Consider the following 24,099-nt stretch of genomic DNA (forward strand, 5'->3'; position numbering starts at 1 on the left):
TTCTAGTCTGTATCACTGAATGCATGTGTCATGTTTACAAATAGCAGAGCTGTTTATCACTAGATGGAGTTGTACAAAAGCTGACATGTTACAAGCCCAAGTTAGACAACTTATTCTGAGTATGTACAAAAAGCCTTTTTGGCAGCCTCATGGTGCCTCTTGCTTTACAAAGCATCTATTTTTTTGCTCAGAAGCGGTAAGGGTGAGATTCAGACAGCACACACCTCACTGGAGCACAGATCTCCATCTGCAGTTGTACTGCCAGTGGAATTGGGGCAATCTGACTGTGTCCTGAAGTGTGTGCTGAGCAGGATCTGCCTCCTGCAGCGTGCCACACAAGGGGAAGATAACTCGGCCTGTCTAATCAAACTGGCTCAGGCTGAGGCAGGGGACAGCCTGAGCTCTGGGCAGGCCAGCTTGCCTCCAGTTCTGCAGTTCGGACACAGCTGTGGAAGCACTCTGGAAGTCAAGACAGAAGAGCTCCCTAGCTCCCACTAAAATCAGTAACACCGGACCTCCAACTTAACCAGCAGCAGGAAGCCACTCCTCATGTACAGTTTCACCTAAAAATTGAACTTACACTGAAAAACAACAAAACACAAAACAGCAGCGTGCCCATGGGAACAGCATTTATCTGTGTTTCACATGTTTTTTTTATATATTTCACTCGCATTTTACTGAATCACCCATTTTTATCTGCTCTGCTAAGAAGCCCCTGCAAAGCAGTTAAGTAAGATTTTTCCATACCTTCTAAGATGGGAGTTCATAACGTAGAGGAATTTAGTAAGTTAGAGAGATCAAATCACAAGTCAGTCAAAGTTGGAAGCAGAGTCAAATGTCCATGACTGCCAGAAAAAAATTATGGTACAGCCAGAACAATTTCTGAACATTGAAGTACCAAGAACAACTTCCACCAGACCTGCAGCTAATTTGATAATTGCTAATTTGTAACCCAGGCAGAAGAGGAAAATAATTTATTGAACTAAAAGTTGTAGCAATAGTGAATTTTTCAAGGACTGTTTTTAAAGTGAATATTATTTGAATGCATAAAATCAGGTCTTCTAGATAATACCCATAAGTCTAGTGATGTAAGTAGCACTTTATTAAAGCTTATGATGCTCTTGCATGTGATGTTCCTTGTGCTCTTAAACAAAAGCTAAATGAAAAAGAGAAACACCTTTTCAATGGTCTGTTAAAAGAATGTTAACATACAACTTGTTAAAAGAACACGTAAAACTAAACACAGTGTGCCCCCAGACACACATTCAGCACTGCCCAACAGATCCTGCGCTACAGGAAACCAGCAAGATTCACAGACCTGAGGGAAAAACAAGCCCCTTAAAAATCCTGTCTCTGTCCTAAGGAATCCACTGCAATCAGAGTTCATCTCTCAGATTATTGTTACATGTCGCAGTAATTCACAGGAAGGTCTGATTTGTGTCTTCAGATTGCAGGAGGGCTATCACAGCATGGTGATGGCGATTAGTTACCTCGATGCAATAGCTTTTCAGGTTTGGCTTTGCCTCCCCGCCGTGGTTCACGTGGACCAGGCTGGTGTGCAATGTTCTTGGCTCTACACTGGCCAATTTCAAATACACGCTCTTCAGGAGGATTCGAGGTATCCAGGCAACTAGTGTCTCTCAGGATAGCTGAATTCACACACAGTTCCGTACACTTAATACCAAGACAACTCTTTACTGTCTCAGAACACCAGCACAGTGGGACGCTTCACAGGACAGGCTTCCCCTCTCCAAATACTGCTTGAACTCCTCGCACTCCATCTAAGCTTAACTCTGATTTTCAGTGAAGTAAGAAAGAAGTGATTCAGACTCTTTTCTATAAAAACATACATATAACCCCTGGACATTCACCACGAAGCAGAGAGAATGGCTTTCTCAAGTCTTAATTTCTTTGTGGCGTGTGCAGTCATACTACTCATGTAACATAAATACAGAAGCTTACTTTAATAGCTCCCAGCTCAGCAGGAGATAAGAGAACATGAAGCAGATCTCAAACCTTCATCCTTCACAACTAGTGGTTTGCCACCAGTGTGAGTTTTATCAGCAAATATTCTGCTGCCCCAAGCCGTCGCAGCTGCCAAAAGTCTGCAGTGGACAGAATAAGCTTTCCTGGGAAAAAACAACTGTCTGGGATACTGGTACAAACTGTGCTTTAACCCGTACAGCCTCTTGCGCTAGTACATCTGTGCTGCTGCAAACACGGCTGCGTCTGTCGACAGCCCCTTGGAAGCAACAGCTCCCCAAAGGGGATCGCAACCCCCGGCAGGAAAATCTGACAAGGGTGGAAGGTGGTCCCGGAAGAAAACGTCTGTAAAGCCGCTGCCCTCACACTTCACCTTCCCCAGGGCTCCGTGGCTGCTCAGCAAACGCCTCCTGTCCCCCTTGCAATTCCACTGTGCACAGCCCGCGGGCTTTTCCCATCTCATCCCTGTTCGCGTCCGTGCACCCGCCTGGCCCGAACACCGACACCACCTCGGCAAGCGCGGGGGCGGGACGGGCAGCTCTTACACACGCGCTCACACCGAGCCCTCGCAAAATGTTTTAAGGACATAAGGAGTTTTCCCGACAGAAAGCGGACGTGCGGCGAGCTCAGGTCCCAGGGCAAGGAGCCGGGCGGGACCCCCGGTCGTCCCCCGGTGTCTCCTCGCCCCGATCCCGCAATAACACCGAGGGGAGCAGGGGAGCGTTCCCCTCCCTTCCCCGGGCCGCAACCCCCCGGTGCGGCGCCCCCCACCTCAGCGGCGTGCGACGACCAAGCGCCGCGCTGCGGGTACCGGCCGCTCCCGGGAAAACCCGCACGGGGCCGGGAGCGGGACGGGGCCGCCCCCCCGCCCCGCGCAGCCTCCAGCCCGCCGAGCCCCGGCCGCGCAGCGCCGGCTCCCGGCGCGGAGGATGCGCCGCACTGCGCATGAGCGGGAGGCGGCGGAAGGGCCCGTGAGGAGCCGGGAGCTGCCGCCGCTGCCGCCGGAGGAAGCCGTTACCGCCGCCGCCCTCAGTCTCCGCCCGAGCCGGGAGGGAAGAGGCCCGCACAGCCCTCAATATGGTGAGTGTCCTCCCGGGTCGCCTCTCGGCCCGGCGGCTCCGGGCCGGCCAGCCGCGGCGGCGCCGCAGGGGCAGCTGGGGCCTAGTCGTGGCGGGCTGGGGTGTCCGGCAGCGGCTCGACGGGAGCGGCGAAGGGACCGGTCCCAGGGACCCCGCAACCGGAGCATGATGTCCTGGGGCCGTGGGCTCCTCGGTCCTCCCACTGAGCAGGGCGGGAAGGGCGGCGCGGCGGGCTGGGGCCGCGGGGCGAGCGGGCAGGAGGCTGCTCCTGGGCAGGGGCGAGCGCCAGGGCCCAGCTGGGGGGCGCCGGGATCCCGCCGAGGCCTCGGGCCCGTGGGACGCTGTCAGGCTGCCCCACGGAGGGGAGGGGATCGCCTGCACTTTGTCTGAGGGTCCGGGCATCTTCGTACGGGACAGCGGCCATAGAGCTGTTTTGTGGGCAGCTGGGTCTGTGCCTGTGTGGGCTGGAGAGGCTGCCAGAAACCAGGGGCTACTCGGAGGTTTTCACAGGATTTCAGGCGACTCGGGGCCCATTAGGTGCTGTCGGTTCACTGGGAAACTTGGATATGTTGATCCCTCTTGGACTGGGATTATGTTGCAGAATTTCAGGATAATAGTTTTGCGGTTTTGGTAAGGCTCTTATAAGTGTTGTAAAGAAGGACCTATCTTGCATTTTCTCTGTAATATTTTTTTTCCTTGTAGATGAGGTTTTGCTGTGGACTTCTCAAATCGACTGACTTTCTCCCTTTACTTTTCTAGAGGAAAACTGCAGTAGTTGGAACAAAACTTGCTATTTTTGTTTGCCTAAGCAAAAGAAAAAGACATTGCTTATCTTTAAATAAGGGGGGGATCCTTATTGGTTTCTTTGGCGGTGTCTTATGCACCCAAGGGAACATGATTATAGTCCTACTTCTAGACCTTCTCTGTATTCAGAAGTTGTACAGCTTTAACTACACCTGTACAGTTTAAAGTAGTACTTTTCTGTAGCAGGTGTATTGTCTTATTGTAGAGTGTAGGAGGGACTCTAAGATCCTCTGTTGTACGCCTATTGGAATAAAGATATCTTATACCTGCAGTTAATATTATTCTTGCAAGCAGTGTTAAAAGCATATTGAAAAAAAAGTCACCTTTAACTGATGTTGGCATAATAACTCAGTCATCCAGGATTTAAATTAGTGGTACAATGTGTAGACTGCTAATGAACTTGCCACTCTGTTAGTAGTATAATTTTTAATTGAATAGTTCGATATAGATCTGCACTTAAGGTTGGTTGTTTTTTTTTTTATGGAAGCTTAAAACTAAAGTCTGGATAAAGTTCAGACTATGGAGGTGTCTTATTGTAATTCTGAAGTTCTGGGATTGTCTCTAATTGCACTTGTGCAGTAAGGTTGCACCATTTTTTATGAAGCATTTTTTCCATGAAAATCACCTATAGGTATGCAAAATAAATACACACTTGATGTCTTGTACGTACGTATATTATTGACTGTCTCTGTGGTTAGAAATTTAAATTGAACTATAGTAAGTGGCAATATAATGAAATAGTGAGGCATGTTATTCTGAGAATAGCATTTTGTGAGAAACAGCAGAATCTTGTCTGCTTAGTCTTGGAAATACTGAACTGAAGAACTGGCAGATATATTTTATGGAGCAATACTGTACTGATGGGTTGGTATTTGTCAGATTGAAGGGACCATCTGAATACTCTGGTCATGGCCCTGAGCACAGCTGTTTGGCCCTACACAAGTGTTTTCCAGGTTGTGCTTGTTGACTCCGCACCCAGGTGAAAGGATGACACAGATGCTGAAGTGGGACTAAATGACAGGCTACAGCTTTTATAAGCAGTAAATACAGGTATGAATTTTTTCTAGTGCCCAGGTATAGGATTCTATACCTATACTTGTGGCATGTCAAAATCCTCTAGTTATGGGGAAGAGTAGAGATCTGAAAATGTCCATCCAGAAACACAAGATTCAATGTTCCATTCTTCTGTCTGTATGTGTTACTGCTCTGTCCAGTCCTCCCAGTGGCTGTGGCGGGTTCCTGGGGCCAGGCTGTTTGTCCAGCACAGCAAATGCTACCAGAGAGGCTCCTGCAGCTGGGGCCTGGCTCCTGCTCGCCCTTGCAGCACCGCCAGTTAGAGCTCTTCTGGCTCTGACTTAGTCCCACTGGTGTTCGTACAGCCAGTGCTTTCAGGACTTTGAACAGTCCTTGTCCAGTATCTGGAAGGGAGACCATTACAGCAGCCTGTTAGGCTCGCTCTGGCCATTTAGGTAACTTGAAAAGTGTTTTCTGCACACCCTTGCAGGGTGGTAGCTGGTAGCAATCTGCCTTTCTTAGCCACATTTTTGTTGGAGCCGAGCAGCACCTGTAGAAATGGTGTTCTTCGCCTCTCTGTCGGTACGTTATTGCTTCATCTCGTCATGAGGATGTGTAATGTGCCTACAAATCAAGACAGAGCAGCAAGCAGGTCCATTATACTCTAAGCCATCTTCTCTGAGAAGATGCTACCAGCTGTATGATTCTGAATGATTTAATGAATTTAGGACTATGTGTGATAATTAAGGCAAATGTGTGAGTATCCATATCTTTATCCAGAGCCAAATGTTAACCTTATATCATTTATATTTATTATATTGTCCAGTTTGTATTCTCTGAAGAATATTTCTAAAATACATAATTTCTTACTGCAAACCTCAGGTGACACGAAGTTGTAAAAATTTAGTATTACAATAATTTAATGTCTGACAGCATTTCCGGTAGTGTTATTGCACATCATGACATTGTTATGTAGTGTTTAACTTAACAAGCTATTCTGCAAGGCTGTTTTATATGGTGCATAGTCATGTCTGTAGTAGTTTGTTGATATTAAATGTTTTTGGTTTTGGTTCTCCCATAGTAAAACATGTGGATTCTTGGCATTACACTTAGGCCAGAGTAGTCTGAGTGCTAGACAAGATGGTGCATGATCTTGTTTCCTCGCCCAGCTTACCAGAGAACCTTTTTGAGCTTACATGCTAAAATCACTTTTAACTAGAGCCATGAAAAAATTAATTGGGAATATGAACTACTCTTGAGATCAAGGTGTGAAATTTATTATGTAGCTCTTGATATTTTACTCATTTTCTGTGGTGCCAATACAAATATAAGGTATGAATGCAGCTTCTAATGACTGAATAGAGCTTCTGCCCTAGACCAGAATTAAGAACGCTGAAAACCTGACAGCTTTATTTTGTCCCTTTTTAATTGAAAAATATAAAACCTCCTGGGTTAACATGAATTACCTTTAAACACTATTACAACTACTGTATTCTTCTGGGTAGCTATATACTGATCTTCTACAAAAGGCTTTCTGCCCATGTGCAAGTACTAAAATGATTTTGTCCACTACAAGTACATTAAGGGGTGTAAAAAGCAACTTTGATTTTATGTTGCTTGTGATTTTTCCTTGAATTTTATATCTGAACAGACCTTGTACATTTTCTCAGTTTTGTTCTGTTCCACTGCAGACAAATAGATTTCACATCAGTTTGAAACAAAAGCTTAAATACGTCCTTACAATTTTCTTTGTGTGCCCTCTTTTTTAAAAAATTGTTGCAGAAAATGTAGTTGAAGGGCGTATTTGTTTACATTATATGGAAACTATGGTTGTTTACTTTAATTGTTTTTGTCTTTAACTTAGATTTTGTGGGTTTTCTTGGTAGTATACATGTATGCCATCACAGTTGGTGGACTGAAATATAATTGAGCGTATTCACAGACTTCTGTTGTTGTGATTAACTTTTGTTTTCTTATAAAAGAAAAATACTCATGATTTTGCCTTTTAAGCTTTAGCAATGTATTTGTTGAATACAAGCAGTAAACCAGATTATTTGCGGGTGTCTTGTACATTCCTTTAATGCATACAGCCCAATGTGCAATGATTCAGACACTGTAAAGGAGCATTATTCTCTTGACCATTAGTGTGTGCGTGAAGACGTGACACAACTGGCAGTCATGATCTGTGAGGCTGTCACATCCACAAGCCCGTTCTTTGTGCAGGTGAAGTAATTTTGTGTTTGAACCGATGTCATCAGCGTCCTTTGGAGGTTCATGGGTGCTTCCCGCGACCAGATCTCTTGCTAGAGTTTAAATGCAGTTTGTATAAACACCTCGACTTTGTGGAGGTTGATACTGTTTTAGAAAAGGCTTTTACCTGTCACATGCATGAGAACTTAACAGGCTTTTCTTTGAGTCCTGACTGAAACAAAAGCACAGATGTCACATCGCTCAGATTCCTTTCCTGAGCAGTGAAACCAGCAGGAATCAGATGTCCTGTAAGCCGAGGCTGGATGGGGAAGGTGAAAAGCAGTTTGTCTTTACGGAGTAACTGTGCGAATGCCTTTTGTGGGGGCCAGAAGGCGTTTTGGGCAGGGCTGCTTTAAGCTGATCATGCACTGCTTGCCTAGCTGGCAGCTACGTGTCAACTTGGAGCTAAGTCCAGGACCAGGGTTTTGGTAGGAATCCTCAGCTCTCCAGGCCAGGCAGTGTGGGACCAAAGTTGTTAGTGTTTCCTATGGACATTATCCAGGAGAGTGGAACCTTCATATTGCCATCCAGAAAATGTTCATGACCAGAGTGCAGAGCTGATCTTTGAATCTGAGGTGACTAAAAATTGTGTGTAGAAGATAAGGAAAAACAACTATGTAATCAGAGTTGGCAGATAAAGTGTTTGTGTGTTTTTTTTGGTTTTTGTGTTTTGTTTTGTTTTGTTTTTTCTTCTTTCCCCTCCCTAAGCTGGTAAAACTTACTTTGCTAGACTGAGGGAGATTCAGTCTGAGGCCAGAAAAAAAATACTTGGGGAAAACAGCCCGAGTATTATTTTTATTTTTAATCTTTCACTGTATCTGATCAAGAGTGGGTTGTTGAATTAGAATTATCAGATTGGGTGCTTCATGGGGAGAGGCAAATTTTCATTTAAAAATCAGTGTCATAGCATCAGATGTTCATTGGAATGATGTAATTATTGTAGTTTTATGAATCTACGTAATGTAGCTTTTTATTTGGATAAGTTATTCTGTGTTTTAAAAGTAAGTTTACCTTCAGTCTTTTATGACATACTTATTGTGAAAGGTGCCTTGGATACCACACAAATTTGATCAAAGACTTGCAGATGTGAATTTTTCAGAGACTTACTTGAAAATTTGTTGCATTTGTTTTCCATTGGTTTTCACTTGTATATTTTAGCAAGACAGATATCAGTTAAATAAAATTCTGTCTCTTTTTTCAACTCATGTTAAAATTGAGACATTTTAAATGTATTGCATTGCATTACAGCACATACAGTTGCAGTGTAAGGTTTCTGTTGCCTGATGACTAGAGGATTAAAGGTTATAGGGTTCTCTGGCTTCTGTTTTGCACACTTAAAACAATAATAGACTGTTAGAGCTCGGCTTCTAGAAATAGCGCTTGAAACCTGTTCCTGCTTGAAGTGTGAGGTTTTAAGGCAATGAAAGAAGAGCTATAATAGGATAATAAAAACTCAGCAGTAATTTCATCTCTTGCTGTCCTGTAATGGGCCTTCAAAGAGTTGTCCAGTCACTTAGGATGTGCAGTGTCTCATCGACATTGGCAAACTGCTGTGGAAACATCAATCAAATTCAGAGAAAGGGCTTTGGTGCTTCTTCACTGAAAATAAACTCATATTTGAGTAGTAAAAATATAGTTAGTCCGGAAAAAGATTATAACTGAACAGTGAGATTTATTGCATCCTAACATATCGCCGAACGCTCTACTGATTAATGTCATTAGCTGCTTGACTCTTGGCAAATTCAATGTTTTTTAAAAAAGGTTTTATATTGTTACTTAGGGAGCTCCAAGCACTCAAAGATCCCATATGCATATATAGGATTTACATTTTATCGTAAAAGTGATTTAAGCTGCAATTTTTTGATCTAATAACTGCATTTTCCTTTTATGTGAGAACATACAAAACCCGCTACCTTTGATGATCTTGAGGATCCATGGTGAAGCCCTTGTAAGCCTCTTCCGTGACTTTTTGTTGTATGTCATTGCTTTTGGTATTTACCCTTGCAGGAGCAGGGCAGAACAAAGCCTCTTGAGGTTTTACAGAATACTAGGTATTAAAAGGGCTATGCGTAGTTATGTGTACACATTAAAGATAAAAACAAACAAGAAACTACTGAATAAAGGCACCATCTTTCTCAAAAAATTAAAGAAAAAGGTCATAAGTGTGACTGTGCCCTATAGGGCAGCTGAGTGTGGTGATGCAGCAGTCTGACTGCATGGAACTGATTGGAGGAAGCTGGTAATTGATACAGAAAATTAGCTTTGGAATTATTTCGTCTTCATTTGGAATTTCATTCAATGGTTTGTTCGAATATATCTGAGTTTACAGTGTATGTTTTAAAATTGCAACTAATAATTCATTAGTCGTTTCTGGAAGTCCTTCCACGTGGCTTTGTTAGTGTAAATGACTTTTGTGAAAGTTTGAGCTCAATATTGTGAAGTGCTGAAGTTGTGCTGTGAAACTTGAAGCGTGCACACGTTGTCAGCAGTGGGTCTTTGCAGGACGTGCTCTGATGACTTGACCTCCAGTCCTGTTTAACATCTTTATTGACGATTTAGATGAGGGGATTGAGACCATCATCAGCAAATTTGCTGATGACACCGAGTTGGGAGGGAGTGTCGACCTGCTGGAGGGCAGGAGGGCTCTGCAGAGGGATCTGGATAGACTGGAAAAATGGGCTGATTCCAATGGGATGAAGTTCAATAAAGCCAAGTGCCGGGTGCTGCACTTTGGTCACAACAACCCCCTGCAGCGCTCCAGGCTGGGCACAGAGTGGCTGGAGAGCAGTCAGACAGAAAGGGACCTGGGGGGACTAATTGACAGGAAGCTCAACATGAGCCAACAGTGTGCCCAGGTGGCCAAGAAGGCCAACGGTATCCTGTCCTGTATCAAAAACAGCGTGGTCAGCAGGACAAGGGAAGTGATCCTTCCCCTGTACTCTGCATTGGTGAGGCCACACCTGGAGTATTGTGTTCTGTTCTGGGCCCCTCAGTTCGGGAAAGACATTGAAGTGCTGGAGCGGGTCCAACACGACTGGTGAAGGGACTTGAACATAAGACCTACGGGGAGAAGCTGAGGGAGCTGGGGTTGTTTAGTCTGGAGAAGAGGAGGCTTAGAGGTGACCTCATCACTCTCTATAACTACCTGAAGGGAAGTTATAGCCAGGTGGGGATTGGTCTCTTCTCCCAGGCAGTTAGCAATAGGACAAGGGGGCATGGGCTTAAACTCTGCCAGGGGAAATTTAGGCTGGATATTAGAAAGAAATTCTTTACAGAGAGAGTGTTCCGGCATTGGAATGGCTGCCCAGGGAGGTAGTGGACTCGCCGTCCCTGGAGGTTTTTAAACTGAGATTGGACATGGCACTTAGTGTCATGATCTGGTAAACGGACTAGAGTTGGACCAAGGGTTGGACTCGATGATCTCTGAGGTCTTTTCCAACCCAGTCGATTCTGTAATTCTGTGACCTCTACCTGACACCACTTCTGAAAACCTGAGTTTCAGAAACATGTTTGTAGCAATGCGAAAACTTATTCAATAGACTGAAATAAAGCAGAGATACATTGTAACTTTAAAAGTAGTGTAGCCTAACTAATATCACTTTGTTTAAGCCTGCTGTGTGTGCTACAATTTTAGCTTCGGCTAGATGTTGTAGATATAGGGTTGTTTTGGTTCGTGTGGGGATTTTTTTAAAAATTAAAGGGTATTGGTCTATTTAGTATATTGTGTGGTTATCAGTTTAAGCCAAATGTGATGCTCTTTATTTTTTTTTCTTTTTTTAATGGTGTAACTTTGAAGTTGGTAACTTTACTATTATAGTGGTGTTCATATCCACTGTCATCAAGCAGCAGAAAACTGATTTTGACTTTTAGGGCTGGTGAATGTGTGTTCTGTGGCTGAGGATAGTTTATCCTGTCTGGAGATTTTTTTGGCCACTTTTTTCCCCATAAACCCTGAGAAGGAGCCATGCACTTGGAAATTACAATAATGAACAGAATGTACAAGTTTTGGTTAGAATGCAAAGTAAACTACAAACAAAATATTTGTGCCACATAAGAAATCCAATCCTGACTTAAAAGAACTTTACCAGCTTGCAACACAAGGAGTCTTCTTGCTTTCAATATATTGAGTGAACTTTAGAACTATATTTGGATTTAGTGCAGGAACTGTATGGTTGCTTTCTCCTCATCAGCAGTTAGTTTTGTGTAACTAATGCCCTTGAAATACTGGGTGTGCTTCTCCTCATCAGAAACATCCTTGGGAATCGCTCCAGGCTGATAAATTACTGGCAGCAAGTTCCCTGTTCAGTTTTGCTCTAGAGCGGGGGGGATGTCTCTTGGTCTGGGCAGGAGGCCCGAAATTCCAAAGCTCTCACCTGAGCTACTCACTCCCCTGTCTGCCTCCAGCAAAATGACTTGCCTTTTTATTATTATTATTAGTTTTTAAGTTTTTTTAGCTTTAGTTGTTGCACCTGTGAAATGGAGACAATGCTTCCTCACAGGAATGTTTTGCAAATTATGTAGGTGGAGTTGAGCACCTTCAAAGGGAAAAATTTCTGGGGAAAAGAAAATGGAAAAGCATTTTAAACTACTGCAGTGTGTATCCCCCTGAAGTGGATGACCCAGCCTAGGCGCTTGGTGCCATCAAGAGGCCCATTAGGAGAGCCTGTTTAAATGGAAAAGTGTCCCACCTTACAGCTGTACATTAATTTGCTGTGCTCTTCAGCTCTGTCTCCAAATATGCAATAAAAATAGCTATTTTTTATTTCTGTGATTGCTTTGCTGACATGATTTTTGTGATGATTTAACTCAGTTTTGTTACAGTGTGGAGTATCTAGAATGAAGGGAAGCTTAAATTAAAAAAGTAAATAGGGAAAATAAATGTTGTTTAGTGTGTCTAACTGTATCCATTAGAGGAAGTCTGATTGCTCGGGAAAATTGTAAAAGATACTGATTTAAAACAAATAACAGTATTGATTATTTTTGTAATAATTTGTAAAACATTTCTAGTTACAGTATTGTCTGTTTTTGCCAGAACAAGTTGAAATCATCACAGAAGGATAAAGTGCGTCAGTTTATGGTCTTCACGCAATCTAGTGAAAAGACAGCAGTGAGTTGTCTGTCTCAGAATGACTGGAAGTTAGACGTTGCCACAGACAACTTTTTCCAAAATCCTGAACTTTATATACGAGAGAGTGTTAAAGGATCATTGGACAGAAAGAAGTTAGAACAACTATATAACAGATACAAAGGTGAGTACCCTGAATTTTAAGGCTTATTTCCTAGTTCTGTATATGTATTATTATTAATTACAATGTATTAATGCAGCTGTGCTCTTGTGCTTGGAAATCTTAACTAGCTCTTTCAGCTTTGTTTTTCTATTACTAATAATTCAAGTCAGAAGGAGAGGATATGTTCTGCTTTGCAAGGATTACAGGCAGTTGCTTTGTGTGCTCTAAATAAATGTACATTTATACAAGATTAGGGTCTGGAACTGGAACACAATTGTGTGTGCAGTGAGTTACTGTGGTGGTTAGTGTGGATTTTAGGTGATTCTTCTGGGGAAAGCACATCACTCGGGACTTGCTTCTGACAAAGTGAAAGCTTGCATACTGGATTCTACCTTAATTTTTATTCAATTTGTGCTTATTATCAGATGGTTAGAAACAGAGTAGAAAAGAAAACAAAGTCTCTTTATTTGTTCTCTAGCCAGTGTTCAACTGATGATACCCTACTACAAATAGTAAAGTGGATTCAGTACAGTGGAACAAATTGTGTGTTTTAGCACTTTAAAAACAATCTAAAAATGAGTGCTACGTTTTTCCATCAGTTTTCATATGCCTGCATAATCCAAATACCATTTTCCTAAAGTCTGTTGGCTTGTGTTAGTAGATCTTTGTTAGCGCACTTGAAATGCGAACATCTCCCTTCCCGACCAGCTGTTGATTCCTTCTTGGAAAGAGGACTGTGCCTGGCTGACTTGGAATCAGTAATGGGGCAGTGTAACTTTCCTCTCGGAGGTTACTGTGTCCAATCTCATGCGTGCTGGTGATGCCAGAAAATGCATAAATCTAATTTCAACTTAGTAGTTTATGGGCAGATTTGGTTATTGTGTCAGTACAGCTTGCAAAGGGACACTGCAGAATTGTTTATAATGGTACACAGATTGGCAGTCTTACCAAAGATGCCAATAATTAAGTGTGCTGGTGGGAAAGGACTGCTGTTCTCTGTATGGAATGAGTCAGAATATCTTGCATATTATTAGGCAGAATACAAATGTTTGCAGTGCTTTTGTCTCTCAAAACATTAGCATTATTGTAGTAACTTTGTTGATTGTTGGAGCTTAACCATTGAAAATACTAATTTAATTTTGTTTAAAAAAATATTCACTTATTGTAGCTGATCCCAGAAATGGCTTCTTGAAAACATTTACTTACCTTAAATACTCTTGTTGAATAAATAAATAACAATTCTTCAAAAATCTGTTTTTCTTGATGCTTGCTTTTATATCCTGAAGATCCTCAAGATGAAAATAAAATTGGTATAGATGGTATACAGCAGTTTTGTGATGATCTAGCCCTTGACCCTGCCAGCATTACTGTACTCATCATTGCATGGAAATTCCGAGCTGCAACACAGTGTGAATTTTCAAAGCTGGAGTTCATGGACGGAATGACTGAGCTGGGGTAAGTGTGCAGTAAGTACTAGACACCGACAGCGCAATCCAGTGTTGGAAACCGGAATGTACAGTGAAACAGCCCTGTTTGGGGCATTCACATTGTCCTTTCAGACTTCAGAGACTTCGGAGTCTCGCATCACTTGTTACCTCTGTAAAAATGCATCTGCCGTCTATGTGCTGGATGCTGAGTGACCAAATAAAAGAAGGCAACTTTGAGAGCTCCTCGCCTTGGTTGTGTATTTCAGTTAGTTGCCATAGAGCTGCTCAGGCAGGTGCAGCAAGGGTGCTGGGCTGCAGTTCAGCACACCGGGCTGTTCTCTGCCTTGTGGAGTAGGCTTTGTCACATTTTGCTAAAAATCTTGTGAATTATACAATCTGATATATCTGCTAGTATGTGCAAATGGCAATATGAAGAAATAACAGCAAAGAAATGAAATGGTTGTGTAGGTACAGACTAGTGAAAGGCTTCCTGAATTTTGTTTTGATAGTGTTGCATTCTACAAAAAAATTTAACATTTTGTTTAAGTTATAACTCATATTTTATAGCAAAATGAATAATACACAAATAAACATGCTTTTTAAAATGCAGATGTGACAGCATAGAAAAACTGAAGGCCCAGATTCCTAAAATGGAACAAGAATTAAAAGAGCCAGGAAGATTTAAGGATTTTTATCAGTTTACTTTCAACTTTGCAAAGAATCCGGGACAGAAGGGTTTAGGTATGTATTCTTAATCATAAACATTTGTTTGTAAATATGGGAAATGATCAAAGCAGTAAGTGAAAGTATTATTGTGATCCAATGAGTCTGAAAGACAACCACCCTTGGGATAAAATACATCTCTGTTGTGAAAGAAAGATGTCAATTCAAATGGATAGAAATACCTGCATCATTAATATAGGCTACAGAATTTAATGAGAGGAGGTTTATTCTTTCATGAAGAGTGTGTGCAGTGCCCATTAAGCACAATGGATCATGCTCTTACATTAAAGGTATAACTGTACCCCTGACAATTTGTGGCACTGACGAGATCAATCCGATTTTCACTTTTAGGATAAATTGAAGCTGTAAAACTGGTTTCCGCATCAGTACACTGGTACAGTCTCTTGTAACACCAAAAATGCCTGCAAATGCCTTGCCAAAAAAGAACTGGAATAGTGCACATCCGCTTCTGTATCTGGGCTTGGTGCCTGTTGTTGTGCTGTTGGTAACAGGTGCCTACAGCGTGGTTTATTATTTTTTCATTATTTCAGAGCTTTTCTGCTGATTTCACTTTTGACTGGTGTAACTGGTGTAGTGGAAGAACAACTTAATAAAAATAAGATATTTTTGGGGAAAAAAATTTTCCCCCATTTTTGGGGAAAAAATTTTTCCCCCATTTTTGGGGAGAAAAAAACCAACCAAAGCCCATAACAGAACAGCACAGTTCTGATGGAACCAAATGAACAACCTATACATCTGTCTATTCAAAACAACAAAAATGAGGCAATAAGACTTTCTTTCAAGCGGTAATGTTAACGAACCAGAATGCATATTCAGTTACACACAGCATAGTTGAGGTACTAGCCATAGCTAGTATTTCATGACTCTGTGACCGCTGACTTCTTCACTGTTCTGCTTTTGAGATGAAATAAAATGCTGAAAGGCTGGTAGACTCTTCCTTGGTAGGTTTTTCTCACTAATGCAAAGGCCTTAAGCTGGCTGCCACTGACCAGCTTTGTGTTCATTTGCTGTGGAAAGATGAGAATTCTGCTCGGGTTCTGTTGTCTTTTATATGTGGACCACCTTCTGGCTTAAAATGAATATTGAAAATAAGTAAATAAGTAGAAGCTCCATGTCTTGGTTTCGACTCGGTGTCTTTCTTTAACATCTTTCTGTATCCTCTCTTTTTGTTTTCAATTGGATCGTGAGTTTCGTTGCCTGTGAAGCAGGTCAAAGCACACTGCTGAACTGTTTGAAAATACTTGTGCATGCATGTAGTCAGATCTGAATCCTGCCAAGAAATGAATGGATTGATTTCTTATTTCTTGTAGAAAGTCCTATTAAGTTTTTTTAGGCTGCTACAACAAGGAGAATGTGGACAGTAACTAAGTTGTGAGAGGACAGAAGTTTGGTTGTGGAGAGCGTCAGTGTAGAATCAGTTCAGCAGTGCGAACGGTTGTAGGTTGTGGGTTTTGTGTTGGCTTTTGGTTGGTTGGTTGTTGTTTGTGGTTTCCATTGTAACATTTGTGTGGTGTTGTTGATCTTTAGGCAGCTTTACACAACAAGGAGTATTTTTCAAAATCTCTGTAAGGTGGTATAAGTGAAATGACAAATTACGATGATAGAATTACATGATAATTTTTATATTTTCTCAAAGCTTCAGAATAGCAGAACTGTTTGATTTATTTTTTTTCTTCTCCATATTTCTAAGGTATAAGGGAGACTTGCGTTCTATTTCTGAATATTTTTTCCTAGTCCTTTAGAAATGAATGGAACAGACCTCAGTAAAAATTATTTACCAGGAAAACTAAGTCCCTTGATTCCTTTCTCATACATCTTAAAGTTTCTTTATGTTGGTCAAGTTCCAACAGTAACAGAGACAAGTATAGTTGTCTCAGATCCATGTAGCATATACACAGTATAAGGTGGGGTTTTTGTTGTGTTGTGGTGTCTTGGTTTTTTTTTAAGCCTGGGTCTGGCAGTGCTGTAGAACTCAGCTTAAAATCGGGATGCTTAACAACTCTTTGGGTGCCAACAAATAGTTTTAGGCATGAATTTAGGATAGGGCAGAATAATTCTGGAAACCTTGAAGCAAATGGATATTGGGAGAAGTTCAGTGCTGAGAAGTGCGTGCTTCTGGTTAGGCAGTTAGTTTTGGAGTGTCTAAACTGCCTGTAGGAACTTGCAAGTTGATTTTAATGTATATTGGTCTCTGATCTTCCAAACGTGTAGTAGTTCAGGCACGGTTCTGGAATCACAGTTCCTCTGCATAATTCCTTACTACTGTGTGAGTACTGTGGATGTCTTAGAAGTTCTTGTGATGTTTGCATATCATTTGAGAATACCTTTTAGCTGATGTGTATCTCAAACATTGTTTGCTCCTCTTGCATCTCTGGATAAAACTCAAAGTGGAGCGTATACTTTTAGACTTTCGTATTTAATCCATGAGGACTTTCCTGAGCATTCTTTCCATTTCTTACGAAAACTTGAAATGATATCTTTACTTTCAAATTTTGTGATTTCATAAAAATTCTTTTAAAACATGTAGTTTGTCCTAAGGCATTATGGCTGCGTGCTTTACATGTTTGGGCTCACATAATGACTGTGAGGTTGCAGCATTCCGAGATCCATTGTTTACCCACAAGAATAACCTCAGAACTGTACGAGCCTGTCAAAATGCACAGTCTGCTTATGGTGTTTGTTTATAAACACTGTAAATATGCAGTGATTTGATGGCCTTGGGTTTTTGGTATGCCTGCTATGAATGCACCACAAGGAAGTAAAACTTAGTTTTCTAATCAGTTTCCTTGAGGAAACGATCAACTTAATCTGAAGTTTGTGTCTGTTCATTTTTAGAAAGGCAGTAATTTTAGTTGAAAGCTGAAGTGCATATCTTTGTATCTGAATCTTCTGTTAAAGAGAGCTGCCTAGCCTTTATACTCTTTAGTAAGTGGTCATTTTCACATGTAGCTTATTTACTGAGTAGTGACTTCTGCTTGATTTGTCTCTGCTTCTCGAAACTCAGACTTCTGTCTGAAAATCCTTTGCAGCTGCTGGAAAATCCTCCACAAGTTTTATTATTTACTTTGGTCAGGAGGCACTATAACGTGAATACGCTGTTCAAGAAGAACATTTAATTTCAAAGATACTAAACAATTCAGAAGCTCTCCCAGAAGCTTCTACTTTCCAGCCAGCAATGCAGAGTTCATACTTTGGTTTGTTTGCTATTGATTTCACCTCTAACATCCACCTCTCTGTTTGGTTTTTAAATAGATTTGGCATCTGGGGGACGGGAACGGTTTTCTTGAGTTTTCAGGTGTTTTCTTTGGTCATGTGCCTCTTCTCTCTGTTCTCACGAGAAGATTTTTTGTGGAAGAAGAGATTTGCTAGACTGCACAATATAGAAGAGCTTTTGTTAAAAGAGAGGTCACTTAACTAGGGAGCCTTTTGGGGTTACCGTATGTCCTTGGTGGTGGATACTGGATGCAGGAGCATTTTGTTACGCAGTGCAGAGGTCCTTGTGAATTCCCGGTGATGGAGATCACACTAGAGAGAGGTGTAGAACTTGGATACGTAACTTTATCAGCTAACGCCTTACTGTATGCCACTAATAAACAGTAAATGCATGTGGGTTTGGCCTTTGGCAAACCCCAGTGGGGCTGGTGTGGGATTTCCCTTACCCGCCGGACTAACCGGTCTCTTTTTCTAACTGCGGCACTATCCCAGCAGCCCCGCTGACAGCAGCACTGCCGGGCCGTGGGCCGCTCCTGTTCCTCAACTGTGTCACTTCAGGTTTCTCAGGAGTCCTGAGAACCAGATTCAAAACAGGCACGAACTTCACGGGAGTCTTTGGGAAAAGACAAAAGGCAAACCCACAACAACATAACCCACCCCTCCCAAAAAAAGAGCAGCAACAAACCAGCCGTCAACCATCTGCTTGTACAGTATTGCAAGGTTTTCTCGAAAGGAAACCCGATTGCAGAATAAGCACTCGGCAAAAGCCATGTTACAAAGCCAGTGCCTCTAACAAGGTTGCTCTAAAAGGGAAATCACGAAAGGCTAATTTTATGTAAAGTGTATTTTGTATATTAAAAAAAAATGAAAGCAGATATTACTACAAAATACTACAAATTTTCTTTGAGTCAATAGCATTTCTAAGACAAAAATATTTCACTGAGTTGTAACTAAAGTATTGGTAGATAGCAAAAGGTGTATGAAATATCCCTCTGTGTTTTGGAGATACGTTGGATATTAATATGGGCAATTTTCATTTCCTCTGTATTCAAGTGATAGTGTCAAAATCTCTGAAACATTTGTTTACCACTTTATTTATGGTTGTCTTTTTGTAAAGGATCCATGAGTATATTTGCATTAGCTTAATCTTTTCAACTTTAGGAATATATGGTTCATGTTAGTGTTAGATACCTGTGGAGATGGTATATTTGAATTGTATATCTCTAAGAGTAATATATTTTAATATTACAGATTTAGAAATGGCCATTGCCTACTGGAATTTAGTACTTAATGGAAGATTTAAATTTCTAGACTTGTGGAACAAATTTTTGTTGGTAAGTTTAAATCTTTACATAAACTGGACTGCGGTAATTTCAAAACTTTAAACTATTAAGTCGATGAAATAAACTATTTTGACCCATATCCCAGATACTGCACTTCATAGTGTGTACAAGAGAAGTATGTTTTTGGGATGCGGATATGTCCAAGACAGTAAAAATAAATGTGTATAAGAGTTTTTAATTTTTTTAAATATACGTTTTCCACCCCTCCAAACAGGAACATCATAAAAGATCAATTCCCAAGGATACCTGGAACCTTCTTCTAGACTTTAGTACAATGATAGCAGATGATATGTCTAACTATGATGAGGAAGGTAAACATTTCCATTTTCTTTCATTAACTTCTAACTGTGTTCTATGCTACATTTATTAGTGTGTTTCTGCTTTGGCACAGCTGGCTAATAACAGCATAATTAGAACATCCCTGGTGATCTGAAGGCCAGTCAGAGCTACTTTAATGCATGTTGTTATCATCTGTTTATTACTGCAGGTTTAAAAAAGAAATGCTGAAACTTTCTTAAATCCATTTGCTTTTTTTCTTCTGTCCTAGCTCAGGTACTAATTGTTTCTGATTGAGACAAACCCTGCTATTTGTCCATTTAAAAACCACAGATTCTCTGTCAGCGCTGTTCTTGGCATCTTCAATAAGTAACTGATTCATAGGGTCCTCTGGTTGTTGTGTTTCTTTGCTGAGAAGATATTTAAAGTTTGGTTGCTTCAGTTAATGTGAAGATGGGACATGCAGTAACATTTCAGTGAAGCTGGCAGCGTACAGGGATTGCTGAACATAAGTTCTTTCCTACCAGATGTGTTTCTTGTTAACTTTTGTATTAATCCTTCCTCTTCTAGTCCATGTGTAGTGAGAGCAGGGAATTACCTTCAGTCCTCAGTGAGTGGAGGAAACTAAACTCCTGATACTTCCAGAGCAGAGGGCAGCAAACTTTTACAACCTTATTTAATAATTATGGACAGTTCTCATTCCGTTATCGTTGAGGAAATGGGCACAAAAAATCAATGTAGTTTAGAAAGATTAAATATGTCGTAATGATTCGGAATAAAAAGGAGGGGCAGAGAACCCAGCTCATAATTATTGTTAACCTTTGCATGAATATGATGCATGACTGGGAGCTTTTTGGATATGGCTGCCCATAATATTTAAAATATTGACATGCATTTTAACTGCTTCTCGATAAGGAATATGGCTGAGTGTATGTAGTGTAATAGCAGCCTTCTAGGGCATTAGTCTGCACTGCTGCCTGTTGGAGCACGTTCTGCCGTGTTCAGGTACGGCTGAGTGCGCTGGTTCTGACGTTCCTGCACCATCCAGTTGGGAGCAGCAGAATCAAACGGTGGGTGGCAAATGCCGTGGTGTGTCAGGATGTGCTGCTGCTTACAGCGCAGGCTGCTCCAGCGTTCAACCTTTGAAGCCGCTGTTGCCATCCAGGAGATCACGTTCTGGTGCTTAAACCCAACAGTTTTAAGCTGGAATTTTTGTCAGCTATTTTTTTTAATTCTTGGGGTTTTTTTGATGAGGAAGATGAAGGAAGTATGACCCTTGAAAGGGACGTGTATTAACTGGTTTTAAAGGAAGCAGACATCTTTAACTAGCTCCTCAGTTTCAAGCAAGACAATCAAATTAATATTTTGCTTGAAACTCTGCCTATTTATGACTGGAAAGTAAAGAACTTGTGCTCTGAAGCTCTAAGAGGAACACCTTGTTGAACTGAGTTCTCATGGCCTGGTCTCTTTCTTTTTTTGTCTTTTAGGGGCATGGCCAGTTCTCATTGATGACTTTGTGGAATTTGCACGCCCTCAAATTGCTGGGACAAAAAGTACGACGGTGTAGCACTAAAGGACCCTTCTAGAGTGTACATAGTCTGTACAAAGACCCGAAATGGAAAATTGCACAGTCAATTTCTGCTGGCTGGACTGAACTGAAGATCAATCCTCACAATATGGCTGAGGGTTGAGACAAACCTTTAAGGATACATCTTGGACCATATCATATTTCATTCTTCTACTGGTGGTTTGGGCTTTTCTTCTAGTCTGGACCACTTTCGCCTGTTAAAATTTCAACATTGTGGATTTCATTATGGATTTTTTTTTTGGTGGACCACCCTAGTTCCATCTCCCATAAGTTCTAGAAGCTTTATAATTATTTTGAGATTTCTGGTTTCACATAAAGCACAATGCTGGTCATCATCAGACAACTGTTGTATGGCATCTGAATTATACAGATCAACATCAAAACAGTTTTTAAAAGAATCCTTAAATATACACCTGGGGCTAGTTGCAAAGACTGTCTCGATAGCACTTCCTGGAAGAGTGATATATTTAAGTGTACTGGGTCCGATTATTATTATTTTATTTTCCTTTTCTGGAAAAGTACAGGTATTGTCTAAGTGAGTTTGAGAATCTGGTGAAAACAATTACAGAAATAACCAAGGAAACCTGAGGGTGTTGCTAGTGGGGCATCCAGGTGCCCGCCTGAATGGTTTGATTGTCCGTGAGCTGACGGTGGAACAGCTGAAGTGCGACACCACTACCGTGCACTTAAAGCACCCGCGTTTAATGCTGCAGTCGGCCTTGAGCGAGTGTCGTGGAGATGAGCTGTGTCTGTCAGGATAGAATCTGATATTCTCTAGGTTATTACCTAAAAAATCAAGATTTCATTGCAGATTGGAAATGCGTAACCGTCTGTCAAAGAAAGGGTTTTCATTTCTGTGGAAATCTAAGACTTGACTATACTGAATTTGTTTCTTAAACGTTTGCTACACATTGCAGTATTTTAAAGTGAGACATGAATTCGTATGGTTGCGGTATGACAAATAAGTGGCCCTGTTGTACAAGAAGCTGGTGAGTTTGTGTATCGAGGTTTGGAAACCATTATGCTGAGAAGTTAAATCTTTATCACGTAGAGGTACTGCCATTAGGGATGACACCCTTTTAAAAATGATTTTGTTGAGTTGTCCTTGAATTGACATATCACTGTGGTTGCCAAATACAGAAGTTAAGAGTAAGGCTTTCCCAAACAAGCACAGATCAGATACAAAAATACTACACTGGCTTTGTTTGCTTGAATTATTTTGTTGATCCATCACTACTACTTACTGTCTTGGTGCATTTAAAATAATTTGTTCAAAACAGGTTTTATCAAATGCAGTCCTTTATTTTTAATATTACAAGAGCTTGTGAGCTGCTTTTGTGCTAAACATGGTCCTTTACTCCTCAGTTAGCTACATGTGGAGAGAGCTGATAACTACTGCTCTGTAAAACAAGCTGGAAAATATGAATACCAAGCTGCAGGAAGAAAGACAGACTCTGGTTGTAAGGACGGGCAGAGTCTGTGCTCCGAATAATCTCATGATAAGGCCAGAGTTATTTTAGACATGAGTAACTGAGAGTTGCGCTAAACACCAGAACACTTTGTGCAGATGCTAAAACTATTTTAGGAAAAAAAAAATTGACTATTAAACTGCTAAAAATGGTGATTTGTATTCTTTGAAGTTGCCCGTAAGGCTGGCTCCCCTTGTAGCAGCGCCCTGTGGAGAAAATCCAGGTATGTATTGCAGTAATACAGCTCCACAAAGACATTTGCAAACTTCCTCCAGCTACTGGACTTGGCGATGCCAAAACATAAGTGTGTTGTGCTGCTTTCAGTATTTCCTTTCTCAGTTTTATGTAAATAGGTATCGGGACTGGGGTGGAAAAAGGCTCTACAAGGTATCTGTGCGTGCTGGTTTCTGGCTGGAGGGGTTTGGTACCGGTTCCGATGGGCGAGTTCAGGGTGCTGGGGTGGGCAGAACTGAGTTGCTTTGTGTCCCAGCCCAGACTTATCCCTCAAAACAAAAGCCCGAGACTGGGTAGTGGGGCAGTGGGGTGGTTGAAAGCCTCTTCCTTTCGAATGCAAGATCTTTTCAACAAAATAGTATTGTCATCAGTTTGGTACTACACGCTTATAATTACTGTGTAATTATAAAGAAATACATAAAACTTTGTCTAATTATGTTGCAGAATAGGGTTGTTTGTGCTGTGATGGCATCAAAATGAGTGACTGAAGTTGGAAGAACCATTGATTTTAACAGGGTGTTGTTCTAAGGACAAAATGCCTGATTACAGGGAGTATTTTGTGTGCTCAGATGTGGCCACGTGTTTTTTCCTTTATATATTTCTGTGGTTTTTCTTTTATTTTTTTTTTAAAGAATGCAGACAGATGCTTACTTGGGTTGCTTTAATTCGTAAGTGCTTATTTCTCTTCAATTCGATGATCTCCCCTTAAATGGATCAACTTAATTTTGCCAAATGTCCAGAAAAAAAAGGCAGCGAACATCAAGTTTGTCACCTGTTTTTATACATTATGTACAAAATTAGAAGTGCCCTGATATAAAACAATCTCAAGATTATATTTAGTAAAAAAAAAAACAAACAAAACCCATCATTTACATATCTCTGTAAATTCAAATGTAACTTCTTACAATCCCTCTCATTACCAACAGAGGCAATAAAGCTCCAGTGAAATTGCCATGACTAAGTCTTCTCATGTGTTGTTTCAGTGTCTTATTTGTAGCTTATTTCCAGAATGTGCTTATAAGCAGGGGAAAACAAGTATGGAATACTTATGTTCTGCAATAACACATCTTATTGGTAAGTCTGTTTTTTTGGTGGGTGAGGGCAGGGAATAGAAGAACTGCTCCACACCTTTCCTAGGGCTTATTCTACATGTTTGTAAGTACAAAACTGAGCTGATGTGGAGGACGATACCACCCACAGCGCCTGTGCTTGACTGTGGTTGAAGACGACTGTGTGTAAGTGACTTCATTGATCACATTGGTAAGTAACTCAAGACTTACTCAAAACTGTTTTACAGTGAAATCCTTACAGAAAAATCATTTAAGAAAGATATAATTTTTTTAAAGAATGCATTCTTTAAAATTATGTCATTCACCCCTTAGTTAACGAATGGTGCCAGAAGTCTGTACATTTTGACTATGGTACACTGACTACATTTGAATTTTAA

At 41.1% G+C, this 24,099-nt stretch overlaps 1 protein-coding gene across 2 annotated transcripts; it reads left to right on the forward strand.

Moving 5' to 3' along the window:
- Positions 1–2,404: 2,404 nt before the first annotated feature.
- On the forward strand, positions 2,405–23,609 carry DCUN1D1 (defective in cullin neddylation 1 domain containing 1). Of its 2 annotated transcripts, none has more exons than XM_065073791.1 (7): positions 2,405–3,063; positions 12,163–12,379; positions 13,645–13,813; positions 14,396–14,526; positions 18,994–19,076; positions 19,300–19,396; positions 20,849–23,609. In XM_065073791.1, exons 1-7 carry the CDS (start codon positions 3,061–3,063, stop codon positions 20,926–20,928), a joined length of 780 nt encoding a protein of 259 aa, XP_064929863.1. In that variant the 5' UTR covers positions 2,405–3,060; the 3' UTR covers positions 20,929–23,609. The 2 variants fall into 2 exon arrangements, with proteins under 2 accessions (XP_064929863.1, XP_005506645.1); XM_005506588.3 differs by lacking the exon at positions 2,405–3,063 and adding an exon at positions 3,320–4,916.
- The last annotated feature ends 490 nt before the right edge of the window (positions 23,610–24,099 follow it).

The sequence above is a fragment of the Columba livia genome, chromosome 9 (genome assembly GCF_036013475.1).
Source record: "Columba livia isolate bColLiv1 breed racing homer chromosome 9, bColLiv1.pat.W.v2, whole genome shotgun sequence".
Classification (NCBI taxonomy): domain Eukaryota; kingdom Metazoa; phylum Chordata; class Aves; order Columbiformes; family Columbidae; genus Columba; species Columba livia.

Bases quoted from the DNA above. Each gene is read 5' to 3' on its own strand.
- DCUN1D1 (XM_065073791.1), top strand. The intron at 13,814-14,395 runs GTAAGTGTGCAG...TTTAAAATGCAG, and splicing joins GACGGAATGACTGAGCTGGG to ATGTGACAGCATAGAAAAAC. The intron at 19,397-20,848 runs GTAAACATTTCC...TTTGTCTTTTAG, and splicing joins GTCTAACTATGATGAGGAAG to GGGCATGGCCAGTTCTCATT.